General features: G+C 40.3%; 1 protein-coding gene and 1 long non-coding RNA gene across 5 annotated transcripts in view; one reads left to right on the top strand and one right to left on the bottom strand.

Annotated features, from left to right (window-relative positions):
* Window positions 1-306: 306 nt before the first annotated feature.
* EPB41L4B (erythrocyte membrane protein band 4.1 like 4B) overlaps window positions 307-18,096 on the bottom strand; it is a 169,814-nt gene continuing 152,024 nt past the window's right edge. For 2 of the 4 annotated variants that reach the window (XM_032119108.1, XM_032119097.1), the window contains exons 23-25: window positions 10,657-10,725; window positions 6,727-6,890; window positions 307-5,131 (exon numbers count right to left, since the gene is read on the bottom strand). In XM_032119108.1, the coding sequence (XP_031974999.1) occupies window positions 5,062-5,131; window positions 6,727-6,890; window positions 10,657-10,725 (303 nt within the window). In that variant the 3' untranslated portion in view covers window positions 307-5,061. Of the gene's footprint in view, window positions 5,132-6,726; window positions 6,891-10,656; window positions 10,726-15,131; window positions 17,592-18,096 lie in introns of those variants that run through there. The other 2 variants (XM_032119119.1, XM_032119129.1) reach the window with 2 other exon arrangements.
* Window positions 6,885-11,985, top strand: LOC116448568. Its single transcript, XR_004242029.1, has 2 exons — window positions 6,885-7,166; window positions 8,212-11,985. It is a non-coding gene; the product is annotated as an uncharacterized LOC116448568 (long non-coding RNA).

Raw genomic sequence — 18,096 nt, forward strand, 5'->3', positions numbered from 1 at the left:
TGCCAAGTTTTGTGTTTGTCTACCTTGATCCTGCCAGTGTTTTTCTGGCTCTGATATTCAGCAAAGTGTGCCCCACCTAATGACCCCACAAATGATTGGCACCCCACAAAACTGAACTGTAACTTTAAGGTGGAGGAAACCCTCTGGGATTTATGAAGAAATTATCTCTCCATTTTTTCTTTGCATTGCAATTTTTTTTATGATGGTGGATCCACTTTACTAGCAAGCAAATGTTTCCTTCAATTGGCATGTTGCCCCTTGCCTCCTAAATGACTGGTTTGACTACAAATTGCTCAGACTCTGTGATTTATTTTTCATTTCTTTTATTGCAGGCATGAATACAGGAACAGGTAAACAGCTGAGCCGTAAAAGTTTCTCTTTAGGCATGTTTTCAACAAAATGCCATCATACACTGTCTGATGATACACGCTGCTACTCAGATGAAACAAAATGGGAGCAGTCTTGCTTTAAAGCTGCTGCCCACCACTCAATGCTGCAGCTGCCAAAGAAGCCTTCTCCTCCACTTACTCTCTGTCTTCCCTCCTTCTCCACATCATCTACAGCTTCTTTTACGGCACTTAACTTTACAAAACACAGTTGTGAGGCTAATCTTACATGCAATTACAGATCAGTCTCAGTATATTTATTGCAAACTCCTTGAACATCAGGACATTAAAAAAAAAAAGAAAAAGAAAAAGAAAGAAAAAATATTCCATTGCATAATTACAAGTTGGGTTTTTGCAGCAAATGAACCAGAAATGTATTCAGAAAAAAAAACCAAAACCAAAGGCTATTTGTAAACAGTTCAAACAAAACATGATGCTGCCTCCAATGAAACATTTCACTGCATTGCCAGCTCTGTTCCAAATGGGCACATAGGAATCCTGTTGCAAGAGAGTGAAGCCACGAACTGAAACTTTGGAGGAGTTAATTTTCAAATTTTGCTCTTCCAGGGTGTATGAAACATGAAAAGTCTGCACACACTGTGGGATCTGAGAGAGGTGTGGAATCTCAACCAACATTTCAAAAGAAAACCTGGTTATTTCTTTTAAAACAAAATAGTGGAAACAGCTGAGCCACACAAAAACAAAGCACAATTGGTTGGCTTCCAAAAGAGACTGCAAAATGAGAAAATATTTAACTCCTTGCATAGCTATTTAAATGGCCAATAAAGTTTGCTGGAATCACCCAAACATGACAACATTGCATTCCGCTGCTTAGAGACTTCACGCTGAAAAGCTGGGATCTGCTGACGGGCTCAGAGCATCACTCGGGGCACTGCGAAAAGCCACGGCCACCCCTGGTAGGCTCTGCCAGTGTGGCTACAGCAGGAGGTGTTCTCAACCAGCTACTCCCAGATGGAGCACAGCTGTAGCAAAGCCTCTGTGCTTATGTCACTGTAAGTTGTTATCCCAGCTCTCTGCTCTCCCACAAGGGATAAAAGCTGTTCTGATAAAAGGATATTTCTGCTAGTTTATTTACACCTAATGTGCAAGGCTTTCTCTGGCAGAGCTACGCCGATCACAAGTCGTACCTCGAAGCTGAACCCTGGATGATGCAGCTGAGTCAGCAAGGGTTTGCAATGTAGACCCAACCAGAGGGACGGAAAGCAGGATTCATCTCACTTAACTTTAATCAGGATAAAGGTAGACACTTAAGTCAGAGGCACCTCCGGAAGACAGTTCCTTTGATCTCTCATCAGGTGAGAGCTGGGCATTTTCATGTTAGATGAGATGAACCCTTTCCCAGGAGAGCTGAAGAGACAAAATCCTTTCAGCCACCCCTTCCTGTCACCAGTTCTGGAGAACATGCTTCAGAATGCTGTTCAAATGCATTATCTTTACATATGTCAATGTACATGATAATGATAGCCTGTGCTGGGCTTCATGCTGCCACAACTACATATGCAAGCTCATTAAAGCTAGCTCAGATACTTCTGCACTATTATATAGACATACCTTCAGGCAGAGTATCCTTTAACACCTGAAAAGTTAAATTGTAGGGGCAAATCTGGACTATCTGCCTCTCTGCAATATGTTCATGTTGGCATTGTCTTGTTCACAGTAGTTTTGGGTAACAGGTGTCCTAACACTGTAATTCCCAACCAGAGGTGAGGCAGTTTCTTCAGAGGATGTGAAAACTGAGATGCTGAAGCATGGCTGAAGAAGGTTCATAGTAAGAAAGAACAAGGTGATGACATTCCACAGTTAAAAGTTTAGTTTGATATCAGTAAAACAGTTTAAATAAAGCTCCATTAGACTGCAGAATAGGAAACAGTGGCAGCCAGTGGATAAGACACTAAAACAAGACAAGGCAACGTACTTGGAGTTGTTCTGTAGAAAACATCCCACAGAAACTAAGCAGCCACATGAGCCTTTCTCTCTTCTCCTGGTGGGAACCAAAGAAGGAGGAATCTCTGCCCTTCTTCAGCTATCCCAGAGTATGCCTCAGCTATAAAGACTTGGCTGTATAAAGTGACCTTTGTTCACATTTCTTGTTTTCCGGTTCTGACTATTTGAGCTGAAGAAATTTTATACAGTGGGAGCAATAATGATGCACATAAAATAATAAACTAATAGACTGTTTATGGGCCAGAACATCTGATGAGCTGGTCAGACTCAGGCATTCCGTTTTGCTAAAGCCTTTTTGCTTATGTGACCAGACTGACTTAATGTGGGTAACTGGATCTGTTTTGCCCCCAAACCTGAAGGCATATTGTGGGGTTCCTAAAGTTCACACCATGGCAATCAGTATGACCGAAGGATGTGTTCAGACTTTTTTCTGTTTGTTTTTTTTCCCTTCTTTTCCTTGACAATGACTTTGTGAAACTGTTGCCAGTTCAAACACAATTGGGGGTTACCTAACAGGCAGAAAACCAGATTCAGCTAGAGTCAGCACTGTGCCATTCTCAATCTTACTTTGTTTTGCTCTCCCAAACCAGCATTTCTAGTTACAATTTTCATTTATTCGTTGTTCAGAAGGCTCACTCTAACCTGGACACAGGCAAAATGTGCTGCTGCCTCTCCCTCACCAATACCTTCTGGGAAGGGGTGAGAAAAGAGTAACAGGATATTGCATTCTTTTGTGTCTGTGCATTTTCCCCTCCTTTCTGATTTCCTCACAGGGATTTAATGTTCCTAACCAATTTTTTATATTGATGGAGTGGGGCATTAAAACATAAGGAATGGAAATGTCCTGACTCTGCAACTAGAGGGTGGACAGCATACAAGTCATATCTGATTACCCAGAAAAGTCACCGGAATGCTTTTGAATCTACAGTCCAGGTGAGTTTTTGTGGCTCCTTGTGCCCACTGCTCATGTTGAGCCACTTTGGTTAAATTTTGTAATGTGATTTTCTACATAACATTTGTGCTGTGTGTTTTGACCCAATTTATGGCAACCAGAAAGTTTTGGGTTTGGTGGATTTAAATGGGAAGCCTAATGCTAATTTCTTGTCCCAGCAAATATAAGATAGACAAGCCATTTTATACCTTCACATTGCAATCCACAGTCTTACGAAGCTCTCCAGAACTCCCATTTCAGAAAAACAGCAGAAGCTAACTCTGAAGGAAACCCAGTCTCACAGCAATCACTTCCCAGCCTCCACACAAACAAACTGCTTAAGCTGAGATAAAGCCATCGTAATCAGTGCCAAATGGAGGGCAATTTTTTATCTTAATACAAATAAGAGAACATAGTGTACAGAGTAACAGAAAAATATACATCTTCAGCCATACAAAATGCACAAAAGCTTTCCTGTTGAAAGAATACCTTGTAGCTGACAGTAAGATGTTGTTAGTTTTCTAGATGACCCTGCACTACTGAACAAGGGGAAACAGAGACTTTTTTTTCCCTAGGAAATAGTTGGTAGCATTACCTGTGTAATTCCCTCCCTGTGGCTGCAGCTCTGCTAGTGCTGGACCACCCACCCCACCTCATGCCTGAGAGAGCTCCACTGGATGTAGAGGCTGCTTGGGTGTTGGAGGTGACCAGGATGTATAGCCAGGTGCACCCTCCGCAGGTTTGCCGGGACACATGTGCTGATTAGTAGAGTTAAAAATATGGGTATAGGCACAGCTATGCCATAAACTATCACTGTTCTTGTTCTTTAAAGTGACCAGTCAATTCATGTCAGTCAGGAAGGTGGTTTATTTATCCATGAAGGAAAAAAATTCTCCCTCTGTGAGCTATGTCCACACCGCTGAGGCTCTACAACCTTCAGTGCTGGGGCAGAAGATGTCCGAGTGTGGGCTAGCCTTAAAGCCTAGGCAAACTCGAGAAGGTAAAACTCCACACTTACTTTAAAAAAGTCAGTATCAAGCTAGAAAGTCAGTAGGAAATTACTTTAAACAACGCATTTTTTTTATCCATTAATGGAAATACGGTAAGATTTAGTTGAAGGTTTAGGTCAAGGTGACAAACTCTAGGGAGTACTGGGTGCGTATATCTGTGGGGTGGGGTGTCTCTCCCCCTTGCAGCTATTTATATCTCTGAGTGAAGGTTAAGGTTAGGAATTTAATAAGACAGCCGTTTATTCTGTGGAGACTAACAGTCCTGGGGTTAGGATGTAATAATCATTCTTCTGCTTTAAAAATGGTTCTTTAACAAATAGCAGTAGCTCATTGCAATTTTCAGTTGTACAAAATGACATATTTTCTATGTTACTATCAAAATATTCTGCATAACATTAATTTCTGTGCACTTATTAACATATGTACAGAACAGTGTTTCCCAATAGAAATCAGTATGCTCCTTGCTGATCCTCTTTGCCCTAGATTTACCAAAACCAAACCAGAAATTAATTGTGTTAATAGTATAAAATCTCAGGAGAGATAAAGGATTGAAGGTTTATTTCCCAGCAGCAAATGAATAAAGGAACTCCTTCAAGTTAGAGTCTAGCCGAGACGTGATTTTAACCAACCGTGGTGAATCCAGGCGAGCCAGGAATATCACACATTTTCCCAATGCATTATGTTGAGTACACAGAAGCAGAGGAATGTAAACAGACAGAAGGCACATGAAAGGCCCCAATCCATTCTCCATCTGACGGAAGTGCGAATTTCATAATTCTGTCATCAAGAGTCTTTTCATCATTTTCTCTCTCTCAAGTTCACGCCTCAGAGTCTCAGCACTGTGTAATTAATGCACAAACAGCCAATTATGGGAACAACAATAAGTCTCAGATTTCAATTTAAAATAATTAACATTTTCAAAATACCAAAGGAGGGGAAAAAAAGGTCAGACTCAATTCAGTGAAAAAGCTGATAACTGATGGCTGATTCAAAAACAAGTATCACTTGATATTTCTGAAGAGCAAACAGAGGCAAGAAGAAGGATATAAAAAGATCCACATGGCAAAACAGTTTATAATTTCATCTAACCCCCATTAAAGGCTACTCATTTCAAAGGAAGCTGGACTAGGACTCTAAAAATGGAGCAGCTACAGCAAATGCCATCATGAAAGACTACTGTTACAGCCTTCTGCTCCTTGGTGTGGTCTGATATTGAGGGATATCTATATACATAGATACATAGATATGCTGAATTTACCGCAGTCCTGCACATATCAGGGTGTGGGAACTGGAGCCTGAAGTTCTCACTTTCACCAATTCACTCCAGAGCCCAGAGGCTTTGTAATCCTGGGAATGCCTCGGGTAAGTGATTCAATTTCTGAAACTGTTTACCGTGCTGTTCTGAAAGTTATGTATCTCACACTTGTAACAGAGTTTGGAGATTTAAACTGCATTGCAGAAACCTTGCAGCCCATTTGTGGAGAAGCAGGGGTAGAATCACCCACGTGTGCTTGAGACATCCTACAGAAGCTGAGTTCAGCATTACAGCTTCAGAATTACATTTTTACTGGAATGATAAATTTTTAGATGAGTTAGCAATGTTGAGCAAGTGTGCAGGTGCAATTAACCAACATCTGCAAAAAATAATGAACAACCAAAAATGGGAATTGACTACGAATCCAAAAGTAAAAAAGACTCATTTATTATGATGTCAAAGAAATACTTTTCTCTTCATAAGCCTAAGACTATTTGTGCTCCAGAAATACAGAGTATATCCACTGCTACATTTATATTCAGTAAATTATCAGCTTGGGAAGTTCAGCTTTGATTAAATTATAGAATAAGAAGCCTGCATGCAAAACCAGTAGGATGAAATAATAGAAAACTGAAAAGAGTCTGCCTGTGGAAAGGTGGTATAGCTTGTTGTTTCTCTGAGAAATTACAAGGCCACTGTAACACATTACTAAAAAAGAAAAAAAAAGAAAAAGAAAGAGGTACAAGGAAGAAAACCAATGCCTGTTTTTCATTTGGAAGAACAGACATTTCTCAACCTCAGCTTCCCCAATGGACATCTAATTTCAAAAAACAAATTGTAACAGCAATTATTAAAACAAAACCTTTGTGGTTCAGACAAAATGACTTGCCTGAGGAAAATCTGCACAACCCTTTCTCTCCAGGCCATTGGCCACAGAAATGGTACACTGCTGGCTACAGTAGTTAATTAAGGTAGGCTTTTTTTAAATCTCAGAGCATGAGAGTATGAGTTACAGGTATTTCTTTACGTAACTCACCTATTCTGAAGTAGTCAAGCAATAATGTTTTGGTATAAGAGAAAATTACACTTTATGGTAATTATGACAGAAAAAGGGAAATCAAGCTGACTCCTTTAATGCAGAGAGCATCATAGTATTTCTGTGGAAGAACTGCACAGTACCTGTCTGCCAGCGAAATGGGCTTATGCGACGTATATACTGTCTGGACTGTTGGAGTCGGAATAGTCTCTGCCAGAGACCTCAGGACAGGTGAGGGAGACACCAGCGTAATCTTAGGAGATGACTGCACCCCACAGCACTGTAATTTGCTGTCTGCAAATTCTGCCTACAAAAAAATAAAAGGATGTAAAAGAAAAGAAAAGAAAGAAAAAATTGTAAATTAGCTGCTGCTGGTCTTGCCATCCTTCACTATCCAATTCATTGCCAAGCACTCGGTAACAGAAACTGAGAATGAGAACAAACGGGAGGCTGTGGCTATAACCTCTCAGTGCAACCTCTGCAGATGCTGGACAGCCACCTCTTTTGATGCCTGGGGGATCAGCCTGATTGCAACATGCGCTGGATGAAATGACACGGCACGTATGGGACTGGCAGCATTCAGGTAAAAAACATAATCAGTTTGGAGAATGACACTTATCATTATTGCATTTTCCCTAAAAGTGATGCAGAATGTTGACAACATGAGATTTCTGGAATATTCTTCAGGAATCTTATACACTTTGCTGGTGGGTCCTCTAACTACTCTGTGTTTTGTTAACAGCTGGGGGTCTGGGCTTTTAGGAGTCCAGGTTTTGAAATCTCCGCCCCTTTCCCACATTTGCTAACTGGAACATGCCTCAAGAGAAATATTTTTGCAGTATCCAGTGACAGGCAATGTTAAAGCAATATTGGAAGTGCAGATTTAAGACAAAGATCAAGCAACCATCTCCTGTCTTTCATGTGAGGCATATTAGCACAGCATTATAGCAAAGACTGGGCTACCCTTACAACCAGAGGGGGAGGATCCCTAAAAATCAAACAGCCCTGTCTTGTTTTTTGGCATGGGCTATTTGTCATGCCAAACCACAGCAGCTAGTGCCTGTGGAGCATGTCTGACCCTGACCCGGGAAGAACACAGAGCAACTGCAGTTGTCAGTGTGTCAGGATCATTAGAACATTCTCCTGCTAGTATCAGCTCAATTTCTTCCTTGATGACTTTTTCTTCTGGACCTGGTTCAGAGTCTAAGGCAGGGAGGAAGAAAAATCACCATCATAAGGAAGCAGCTATTTGAAGAGCAACCTTTATTTTTTTGGTCTTAATTATTTCTCAAATTCTGCAAACCTCTGCAAATGATTCAAAAACATAGTTTAAACAGTGGGAAAAATATTTGACCCCAGGAAAGACTGCCTCTGTTAGGCTTGCTTGCTTATTGTCACTTTTTAACATGTCTAAACACATCTGTTATGATCCAAAATAACCTCTTAAGCAAAAGGAATTCCATTGATTCCACAAAATTAGTAAAATGGAAAAATGTAAAATCAACTAAAGAAACTCTCCTGTGTGTAAATAATGGCTAATAGAACCTGTTCAAAATTCTCTGTCATTCAACTTTTAAAACTCAACCTTACAAACTGCAGGGGTGTGAAATCTGGTGTTCCTCATACAGGACCCCTGTGCTCTGAGGACTGCCCGATCTTACTGTATGGCATGAGAAGAAGACATCACTCTGCAGCTGATGTAAATTCTCCCAGCCTCAGTGAAATCAGCAGTGATGACAAACTACACTTGCTGAAGAATTGCCTGGAGTCCCATTGTGTGTTTGCTCTGGATGATTATTTTACAGGAGATATCCAAACAATTTTTTTATTTATATGTCTGATTGCATGGTACACTTAAGCCAAATATTTAACTGGTCTAAACAGATAAAATGTCATTAATTTAAATCTATATGACTTATGCCTGCCTGAGAATATGGCCATCATGCCTGCCATTTTTCTATGAAATTCAGAGGGTTCCTGGCTTGAAGCTTATATTTAAACATTCCAGGTAACCACATCACCTAATTTTTCATCTGATCAACACAACTGCATATACACCACCAAATTTGAAGCTGTACATGAAAGGTAAAGCCTTCTAAATATCATTCTCCATATTCCTGCTTAATAACATTTCAATGTTTTCTTCCACAAAAAAAAAAAAAAAAAAAAAAAAAAAAAAAAAAAAAAAAGGAGGGGGAAGGGGAAGTAAGGAAAAGAAACAAGAAAACAAAAAAAAAGAAATCAATTAACAAACATTACCATCTGGGTCTGTGTGTGACTGGAGACCATTCAGAGTTAGATCTCATCAGGATGACCTGAAATGCTTCTGTGGAAAAACACCTCCCTTTGGGCTGGGACAGAGGGCCATGAAACACAGGACCAAATCCCCAAATCCTACCTAACTCTCCTGATAGTTTTCCCATCTCTATGCAGTCCCATTGGCAGCTGCTTGTTTGCCACAGATATTTGTACATAACTCACTAAAAGGAATGTACGGGATCATGTGATGGATCGTACATCGTTAGGTTTTTATTGCAATGGTATTTTAAATATTTGTGATCTGGATTTTGCCCTCCACCCTGCCCAGGGAAATGGAAATCTATGGGGAGAAGATAGGATTTCAGAAAGATTAGTTTGAATTTTGCTTTGCTTATTTTCTCCTGACAGAACATAACAAAAATTCAACATTTGAATTTGCCATGAAATAGCCATATTCTGCAATATGGAAATTTCTGTGGTTAAGTATATCAGTATACCTACTCTTTGTATTTCAGAATTCTGACCCCCCAATTATGAAAATATATGTTATACACCCCTCCTAAATTTTGCTTTCATCCTGTCAGAGACAGAAAAATAATGTCTGACTATCAATACTAATTAGTGGGAAAGCTATTTTGGGGGCACATCTTTTTGTTTAGATAAAGGAGTACTGTGAAAGACACAAGCAGTGTAACTGTGGGTTAGCTTTTATCACAACTGTGCTGTCTGGACTTGGCTGACATAATGAAACATTGCTATGGCATTCCTGTGTACTTTCAAATGCCTTTAATTAGAGCTCAACTGTGGCACTTACACAGCTTGGGGATGCTAACTCTGGTTTTAAAATACCTATTTGGAGAAAAAACACATTTACATAAAAGCCCATGATCAGGTTTATTGTGAAAGAAAAGCCTCTTTCTTTAAATCATTAAATACAGACAGAACCTCCACATGACCCAACAGTGAATTAAGTTACTTATCTTGGATTGTATGCCAGATATAGATTGCTGCAACCAGTAAAATTTAAAGTCAAAGTCTGAAATGCTTCATTTTGCAAATGTAACTTAAAAATTGTAAGTCATTTTATATGGGGTTTATAAGCAGAGTGTTTCCTAAAGAGTAGTTAAATTTGTCATACTTTTTTTGTCATACTTATTACATAATGCCTCTACCACTAAAGCAAGATTTCGATTGTACTTACTTTTTAAATTGTCAGTTTTCTGTTTTTATGTAGTTTACCTCACCAAAATCCCTAAGTCACATCTTCTGTGAAAATTTAACAAGAATGTAGTTCAATATTGGATTCAAGCTCTTAGGTAAACATGAGAGTTTATACAAGGATACCATTGTAGTCACTCACCCACTAACTATAATTCTTTAAAATTCAGATGTAAATTCAATGAAAATCAGGGCCCTCTTTGTGATGGCACAGCAGGTGGTTTCAGGCAGGAGGCCATGCAATTGCTAGACAGAGGACTAAGTCTTCCCATTCCCTTACTGCTCCCTGTAAAGATGTTACGGAGCTTCACAAGTGTCCTCTGCAGTCCTGAGCTGAACAACATTTTGGGACCGACTTCATCAGTGGTGAGCCTTGACCTTTAACTCTTAGTCCTCTGTCTAGTAAGCAGCAATGTCTGAATGCAGGCAACATTTTGTATAATGGAAATATTTAACTGCTTTGTACTCTAATTTCTACTTGGAATTTATCTTTTTTTTTTTTTTTTTGAGGACTGCTTAGTGCATAGATTTCTGACATTTAAAAAATCAGTTGGAATTGTGTTAAAACACAGTTTTTAGTTGCACGTTCTACTTACAGAAAACTGTGGTACTGTTGTAAAGGGATCGAAAAAAGGATTAGATGTATCAGCAGGGAATGTCTTTATCTTTAAAAAAGATAAAGAAAAAGATGTTACTTTCAGAGCATAAAAATGCAAAAGAAAAAAAAAGCAGCAAAGCATTGCAACTACAGTGACATATCCAACAAATCAGAGCAGTTCAGCAGTGCTTGGACCAGACCCAAAAAAGACCCCTCCAAAAATGCATACAGAAACCTGATGATGAATAGTCAAAGCATAAATATGAAAACTTGATAAATTAATTTTACCATGTAATTAAATCTGTTGAGCAAATACAGAGCTGGTTGCATACAATATATCTTCCAATTCTGTCACCAGAATTATTATTATTCCTTCCTTCAGCCAGCACTACATTTTAAGATATGCAATATGAAGTGCAGGAGCAAATTTTGTTGTGCAGGAACTTTGTCTAAAGAACTTGTGCTTTAAATATTTTAGAATTCCAAATTCTCACTTACACAGTTGCTGCCAAAGACAAACAATCACACAAGATGGGATCAAAAGGAAATCATATATTAAAAAACCACGGGGACAGCTGTTTGTTTCAGGCAGCTACAAGGCCCTGTGTTGAGAGGAAGGCTGTGGATAAAGGATGACCCTTGGAGGTTTTTTGAAAAGTGCATGGAGACAAAGAGGAGAGAGACCAACACATCCATCTGCCGAGAGGGCTTGGTCCATGAGGATAGTCACTGGTGTGACCAGACCCTGCTGGAAGTCACTTCTGCCTTTAAAGTAGTTTCAAACATCAGCTGAAATTAAAAATATATCAAAAGCAGCAACAATCTCTGTCCCACTTCATTGTGAATGCTGTTTCTCATTATTTTCCTTTTTAGAATGCAGACATTATTCATTCATTTGGAGAGGACAAAATAGCAGATAAACATATGAGTTTTGAACTGCACTTCATGCTTTCCCTTTGGAAAATCATATTTTTCACTGTAAAGGTGTGTTTTTCACTTTATTACAGGAACTGCTGTGCATTGGTTTGTTATGCATGTCTCCAATCATAATTTACAAACTACAGCTACGCAACTGTTGTTTAATAATAAGGAAAGCTACCCTGAGGGCCCTGAGTCCCTGTAGGCCAAAGAAAAACCTGGAATTATGACATCAAATATAATTAAGTAAATGTACAGTGTTTATTTTGCAAATAAAATAGCAGTAACATAATGGCTTATAAGAGTACCAAGGGAAATTAACAGCTATCTGTGGGCTTGCTTCTGCAAACATGTGGAATTCAGCTTAGCATTAATTGTCAGGCTTCTTACACATGAGGAGTATGGATAGCAAAGATACAGTCAAGCATGTAAATAACTTTTTAACAGAATAAAGGTGTTTGTAAATCAATTACACAGGCGTAAATGAGCTTAACAACTCTGCAAAGGAGAAATTATTTCAAATCACAATTTTCTATGCAAACTTATTAAAGGAAATTTCACAGTCCTTTTACAGTCCTATATTCATGTCTGTTAGCAAAGTGTATTTATGTCTTCTTTATTGCTGATTGAACCTAACTCACTGGACTGACACAATAGCTCCTCACTGGTTTGTTATGTTACATTATACCCAGAGCCAAATCTGGACAGGTGTAGCGTGTCTCACTCTTCTGAGAGACAGCACATACCCATGAGCCCAGGCTGACATTCTCAGGTTATGAAGGGTTTATAATATGATGTTACAGTACAAAGTACAAGTGTACTCAGTTACAAACACAATCATTGAGCCAAACAGGGATGGGAAGCTGGCTGCTCGTGTGCAGTATGAGTTTGATATCCCACAGCTAAAATCTCTCTAATTTTGCCAGTTAGTCTCATTAAGGAAATGAAACACAGTTAGTGAATGCAGGAAAGAGAAATTATGCAGAATGCTTGAGAGTCCACAGGGACTTGGGAGCAGAGGCACATAACAGGAGTCAGCCACTGAGAACAGGCCGCTGTTACTCAAAAAGCACAACAGAGTTTATTGTTTTGGCCTTGATAAGATTGTTGCTGCCAGCTTCCATAGGCAAGGCAGAGAGACAACACTGTTGTTGCCTCTTCAGCATCGGCAAGAAGCTCTCAACTGTTAATGGCTTGGCTCTTCAGAGTAGGAAGCTACTACATCCTCATCCACACAATAGCAGAAAAAAATCCCATATATTCAAGAATATTGTTCAGACAGAGGATATGCAGGATGGGGAGACAGCAGTGTGGAAAGCATCACTTAAAAAATTAGTTTATGTGAAACTTGATTTGGAAATTTCAAAGGTCTTTTCAGTCAGGAATATACTTCACCTATTTTGACCTAACTGTCCTGCATGTTCACCATGACCAGCAGTAGCAGTTGCCAGCACCTGGAAGGGGGAAGAAAACCCTGTGATTCCCACCCCAGCACACAAGGAAAGCAGATGGATGAGTCTCTTCCTTACCCTTGCACTGCAGTTGAGTATATTGCACGAAGTCAAAAATCTCAGAGCAGCTCAGAAAGCAAAACAACTCCCTGACCAGAACCTAAATGCTATGCCTTCCCCTCACAGCCTCTCTCTCTGCCCTAGTAGGAAGACATATCATACCTTTAAATATCTCCTAACTCACATGGCAGAAGCAGACCCGTAAATTTCCCAGGGTGCTTTCTTCTTCCTGCTGTGACAGCACCAGTTGAAAGATGCCACCTGGGAACTGAGAAAGGAAGAAGGGCAGAGCCAACTCTATCACCTACTTCAAAGCTGCAGTTCCTTCAGCCTCTGGAGACCTTCAGCAGCTTCCAGGGTTTTCCTGGGATGGCACACACGAAGGGAAAAGGAAGGGGGAAGAGGAGATGGGCAGTTCCATGGGCAGATCAGTCTCATGAAGGGGAACTCTAGCTGCTCAGAGAAGTAAAACACAGTAGCTGCCAGTGTGCGGATTGCGTATAGACCAGAGTGAGGTTTGCTGTCTGCTTTGGTATGAAACAAAACAAGTAACATCTTCGAAGTTTACAGCTCGGCACAATTCCTGTCATGGCAGATGGTGCAGCAAGCACATCCACATTGCTTAGATGGGCATTTTCTGGAACAGTCAGGCTCTTCTACAGGACCAAAAGGGACTGACTGGTGTCACAGGGGCTACAAAAATACCATGAGCAACAAGAGGTTAGAGCTGTGCTCTCCTTAACAGCACAGACAGGCTTTTAAGTACAAAACTTGATTTCAAGCACGCTTGCTCTCTCTGCAGGAGTGCCAACAGTCTTGCTGCCAAAGTCACAGCCATAAAACAACCTTTAAGGCAGCCCCCATGAGTAACTGTCAGGTTGCAGGAGCATGGCATGAAAGGGGAGTGAAGAAGTTTGGCATTCCAGCAGCATCTCACATGCTTGTTGCATAACCTGAAATGCCCCTTGCTTGAAAGGTCAGGGTGCATTACCACAACAGAATTACTTTGGACAAGCAGCTCCTTGTCTGGAATATTTAGCTTGGCAAGTTGAGAATTTACTAAGCTTAAAAGAACAGTTGACTGTCATAAAAAAAAAAAAAAGAAAAAACCAAAAGAATAATAAAGAAGGAATCGGCATAGTTTCAGGAGAAGTCCAATGGTTGAGTAAGCTTTAGGGTGAAAAATCTGAAAATCAGTCAGGTATAACAGTAATATTGATTTTGTGGGAAAACGAGAAAAAATTTATTCCTCTGTGGATAATTTCCTAGCAGTACTCAAAGATTCTTTTTGCATTATTAGCTCTCCATTGGGGTAATATATTTTGGAGGCATCTTTGGCACAACCAGAAAGAATTAACAGCACTGATTTTCCTTCTTTAGATTACGAGGGAGAATAAAGAAGGCTAAAGGAAAAAAAAAAGGACAAATGGACAAGAACCTTCCCCTTTTCTTTACATTTGTGCAAAGAGTTCTTCTGGATGAAATTTAAAATCTCTGTAAAAACAATTGCACTTTCCTGAAACACCTTTTAGATGAGTTAGGAGAAAAAAGTGTAACTTTCTCATAAAAGCAAATGGAAGTGGAGGGACATAAAGAAAGAGTATTTCTGTCAAGTTAATTGATATAAAATCAGTAAAATTTGGTATTTCTATCAGAAGGGAACATTACAAATGTCCTTATTCTGGCAAAAAAATACTACTTTTGGGAGAAGTGGGCTTAATTTGGATATGTTCCCTTGCCTTTGGAATAGTGTATTCACTGCCTTGGCACAACTTTCTTTTCTTCCACAAAGGTCCAGTTATATTTTCTGCTGTTGATGCTTTGCTTCACTCCCATCCCCTGCACCTTGACTGGAGGCATTTGTAACATTATGGTGAAAAAGTGTGATCTCAGTGGGTAGGCACTGTCACTCTGTGTACTGACCAGAAGCAGACAGACTTTAGGCCAAACACTTCGCTGGATTCCCATGCATTGCAGCAAGAAGAGGCAGAGCTGTTAACACCTAAAGTGGTGTCATAAATAAGGCCCTCAGGATACACATATAGCCAGGAGTATTCTGTTGTGCTTTATTTCAAAGTACACGGTGTAAGGTGAATGCCATCATATCTATACAGCACAGAGGTTTGTTTCTACTCATCAAACTAGAAAAGGATGTCAGCTGAAACATCTAGAGGACATTACACTAGCATTTCCCAGTCCTGACATGTGACATGACTTTAGAAATACCAGTTAACCATTAGGCTTAGTTTCCAAAAGCAGTGTGAAGATTCTAGACTCTGCAATTTTTCAGTAAAACTTCTTGCCTGCTGTCATACCATTTCAGTGGCTGAAATGAATAATGAGGCAGAAAATGTAAACCCAAAGATTTTCTGGTATTTTTCACCACAAAATACCTACATGGACAAACAAATTCTTTTCAGTGGGAGCAGTTCCAGGCTCAAATGATCGAACACTCAGATTATGTCAGCCCCAGTTTATGTCCTTCTTGTGTGGAATCATAACCAGCATGACAGGTAGGCATAATCACTGCCAGGATGCACAGGGCAAAAATCAGACCAAAACAGTGCAGCTCATCAAACTTGCAACAGGAAAGAAGCATAAATCAGCAGTACTATTGACCAATTGGAAAAACCTGTGTGATGAACCATATGTCCCGATGAACATACTTGGTGCAAATCCCACATATGTTGCATCACAGGCCACTTTCTTTTCATGGGATGTAGGATTTTTTCTAGTTTTTGAATTGATATCTGGGTGCCCGTGTCAGCAGAGAGATTTTGTTTACACACATTAAAGAGGGCACTTCTGCAGAAATGTACTGTTGAAAACACCCTGAGGCACCAAATGCAAAGTTTCTGAAGAGGACGGGTTTCTGCACAAGCCACTAAGCCAGGGAGGAAGAAATTGAACTACATGTTCAGAACCTCCCTGCCTACTGTCACTCTCTCTGAGGAGACAGCACTGGAAAATCTCCCTCATAGTTCCATCTGGTCTTTGGACCTCCCTTTCTCATCTTGAAAAAAACTAGTGGAGACTGGAGTTCAAGGAAATATTTCCAAGGGTATTCATTGACTCCTAAGAACCAACATAAGTGAATCCAAGTCTTTGACTCATCTGATTTGGTGTGAGTTTTCACAGGACCTCCGTACTGCAGTACAGAGTCCTCCTCCCCACAGGTACTGCTCGATTCCCTCTGGCAAACTGAAAAAGCTCCACTTTGAAAGTTCCATGTTCATCCCGCAGTATCTTTGATGAGACAAGTTCTCTTGGGGCCCCCTCAAATGGTGAACTTGCCATTCCTCTGCTCATTGATGTACACCAGCCCTTCTCTGGACCTTGCAGCAGGCTGAGTCCACCTGTCCTGGAACACAACATAAAGCATACACCGCTTTCTTGATGTCTCACGAGCTGCTTGTACTTTCCTCTCCGTCAGGTATTTTCCTCCCTCTTAGAGGGACTTTGTGCAATCCTTCCTCACAGAGGGGCATTGTCTGGCTCCTTGACTGTGCTTCTGTCTCCCAAGTAGATGTCAAGGGAGTTCACGGGAGTAGAAGATGTAGAAGGTTCAGCCTCTGCTAAAGCTTGGCTTTGCTGCAGTTTTAGCATTTCACAGATACTTTATGCATAGTAGTTTGTGGCTGCAGTATAAACTACACACTGTTTGCAAGCAGGTCTACAATCACAGTAGTTAAGTTGCCCTGGATATAATCCTGAATCTTCATGTCAACTGCTGTAACAATTTGCAAGGGCAGCCCTACAAATTTTGTTGGTGCTAGTATCTTTTTTATGCTACCTTTAGGGATCAAGTACTCTAGATTTTCACTCTAAGGATTGTAATTACGGGTTGCTAGCAAAAGGATTTCAGAGGTATTGGGAGAGCATGAGGGACGACGGAAATAGCGTTGTTAAATCAGTCCAGCGTCTCTACAGCACACTGGAAGAAAATGCGTGTCCTGGATAATTTTTACAACATAAATTTGCCTCGTGAATATTTTTGAGAAGACATTCTTTGAAGGAAAACAGAATAAGAACAATTCAGATGTGACAAAAATGAGACAGTGTCCATGCTCTCACAGTCTTCAGGATTTTCAGTACTCTTTCGCTGGTGCTGTGAAGCAAGCTGAAGCAAAACATAACTACAGAATGGGCTGTCAGCCCAGTCACCATCCCCTGAGGAAAATGTGGCACGGCAAAATGATGTCACAGTCTTGGTGTGTTGGCAAAAATGCGGACTAAAGATTGCAGTGTTTGCTTGGTCTTTGTTTAAAATGCAGAAATGAAGCAGGCAGAAAGCAGAAGGTACCTGCTGGATATGGTTGCTCCCCAACAGTTGCTGCATTAGTTGCATTGCTGGGACAACTAATGCAAAGTTACCTCTTTTGTCCCTTGGCCTTTACCAATGAAATCAACGGTGATCCAGTGGCAGGTGCCTACACCGCGTGCACAGCCAACAAAATCAAGTGGCATCTCTGCAGATGGAGGCTGTTTTCATAGAAGAAAGTCACTAAAGATGGATAACATGAAGAGGAGGAAATGAGTGTTGTGATTCCTGCCAGTTGAGAGTGCCCCAGGTAAGCCATATACTTCTTGATTTCACTGCCAGCAAGCAGACTGTACATGCATTTTGTACCAGATGGAAAAACTCACCCCTCACCACACCTGCTTATTTCTAAGTATAGACACTGATGGCTCATCACCCAATAACTGTTAGTTCACCATGAATTATTGACACGGAGACTTCAAACCCAGGAACATTCCCACAAAGGCTGATTGATAACCACCTAACACATCTGCCCTTTTTAGAACCCTCAGGATCACATTCCTCTCTTGAAAAGTTATGATAGATTGGCACAAGCAGTGTACTACTTGTCCTCAGTCCAACACAAACAGTTTGTCTCTCTACTGTAATCAACCTATACTTGTGTAAGAGGAAAAGCTGGCTGAAAATCCTTAAGTGTCCAGAAACTCAACCCATCACAGTCTCCTTGACTGTCAGGATAGTAAGAAAT

This window comes from Corvus moneduloides, chromosome 1, assembly GCF_009650955.1.
Source record: "Corvus moneduloides isolate bCorMon1 chromosome 1, bCorMon1.pri, whole genome shotgun sequence".
In the NCBI taxonomy this organism is placed as follows: Eukaryota; Metazoa; Chordata; class Aves; order Passeriformes; family Corvidae; genus Corvus; species Corvus moneduloides.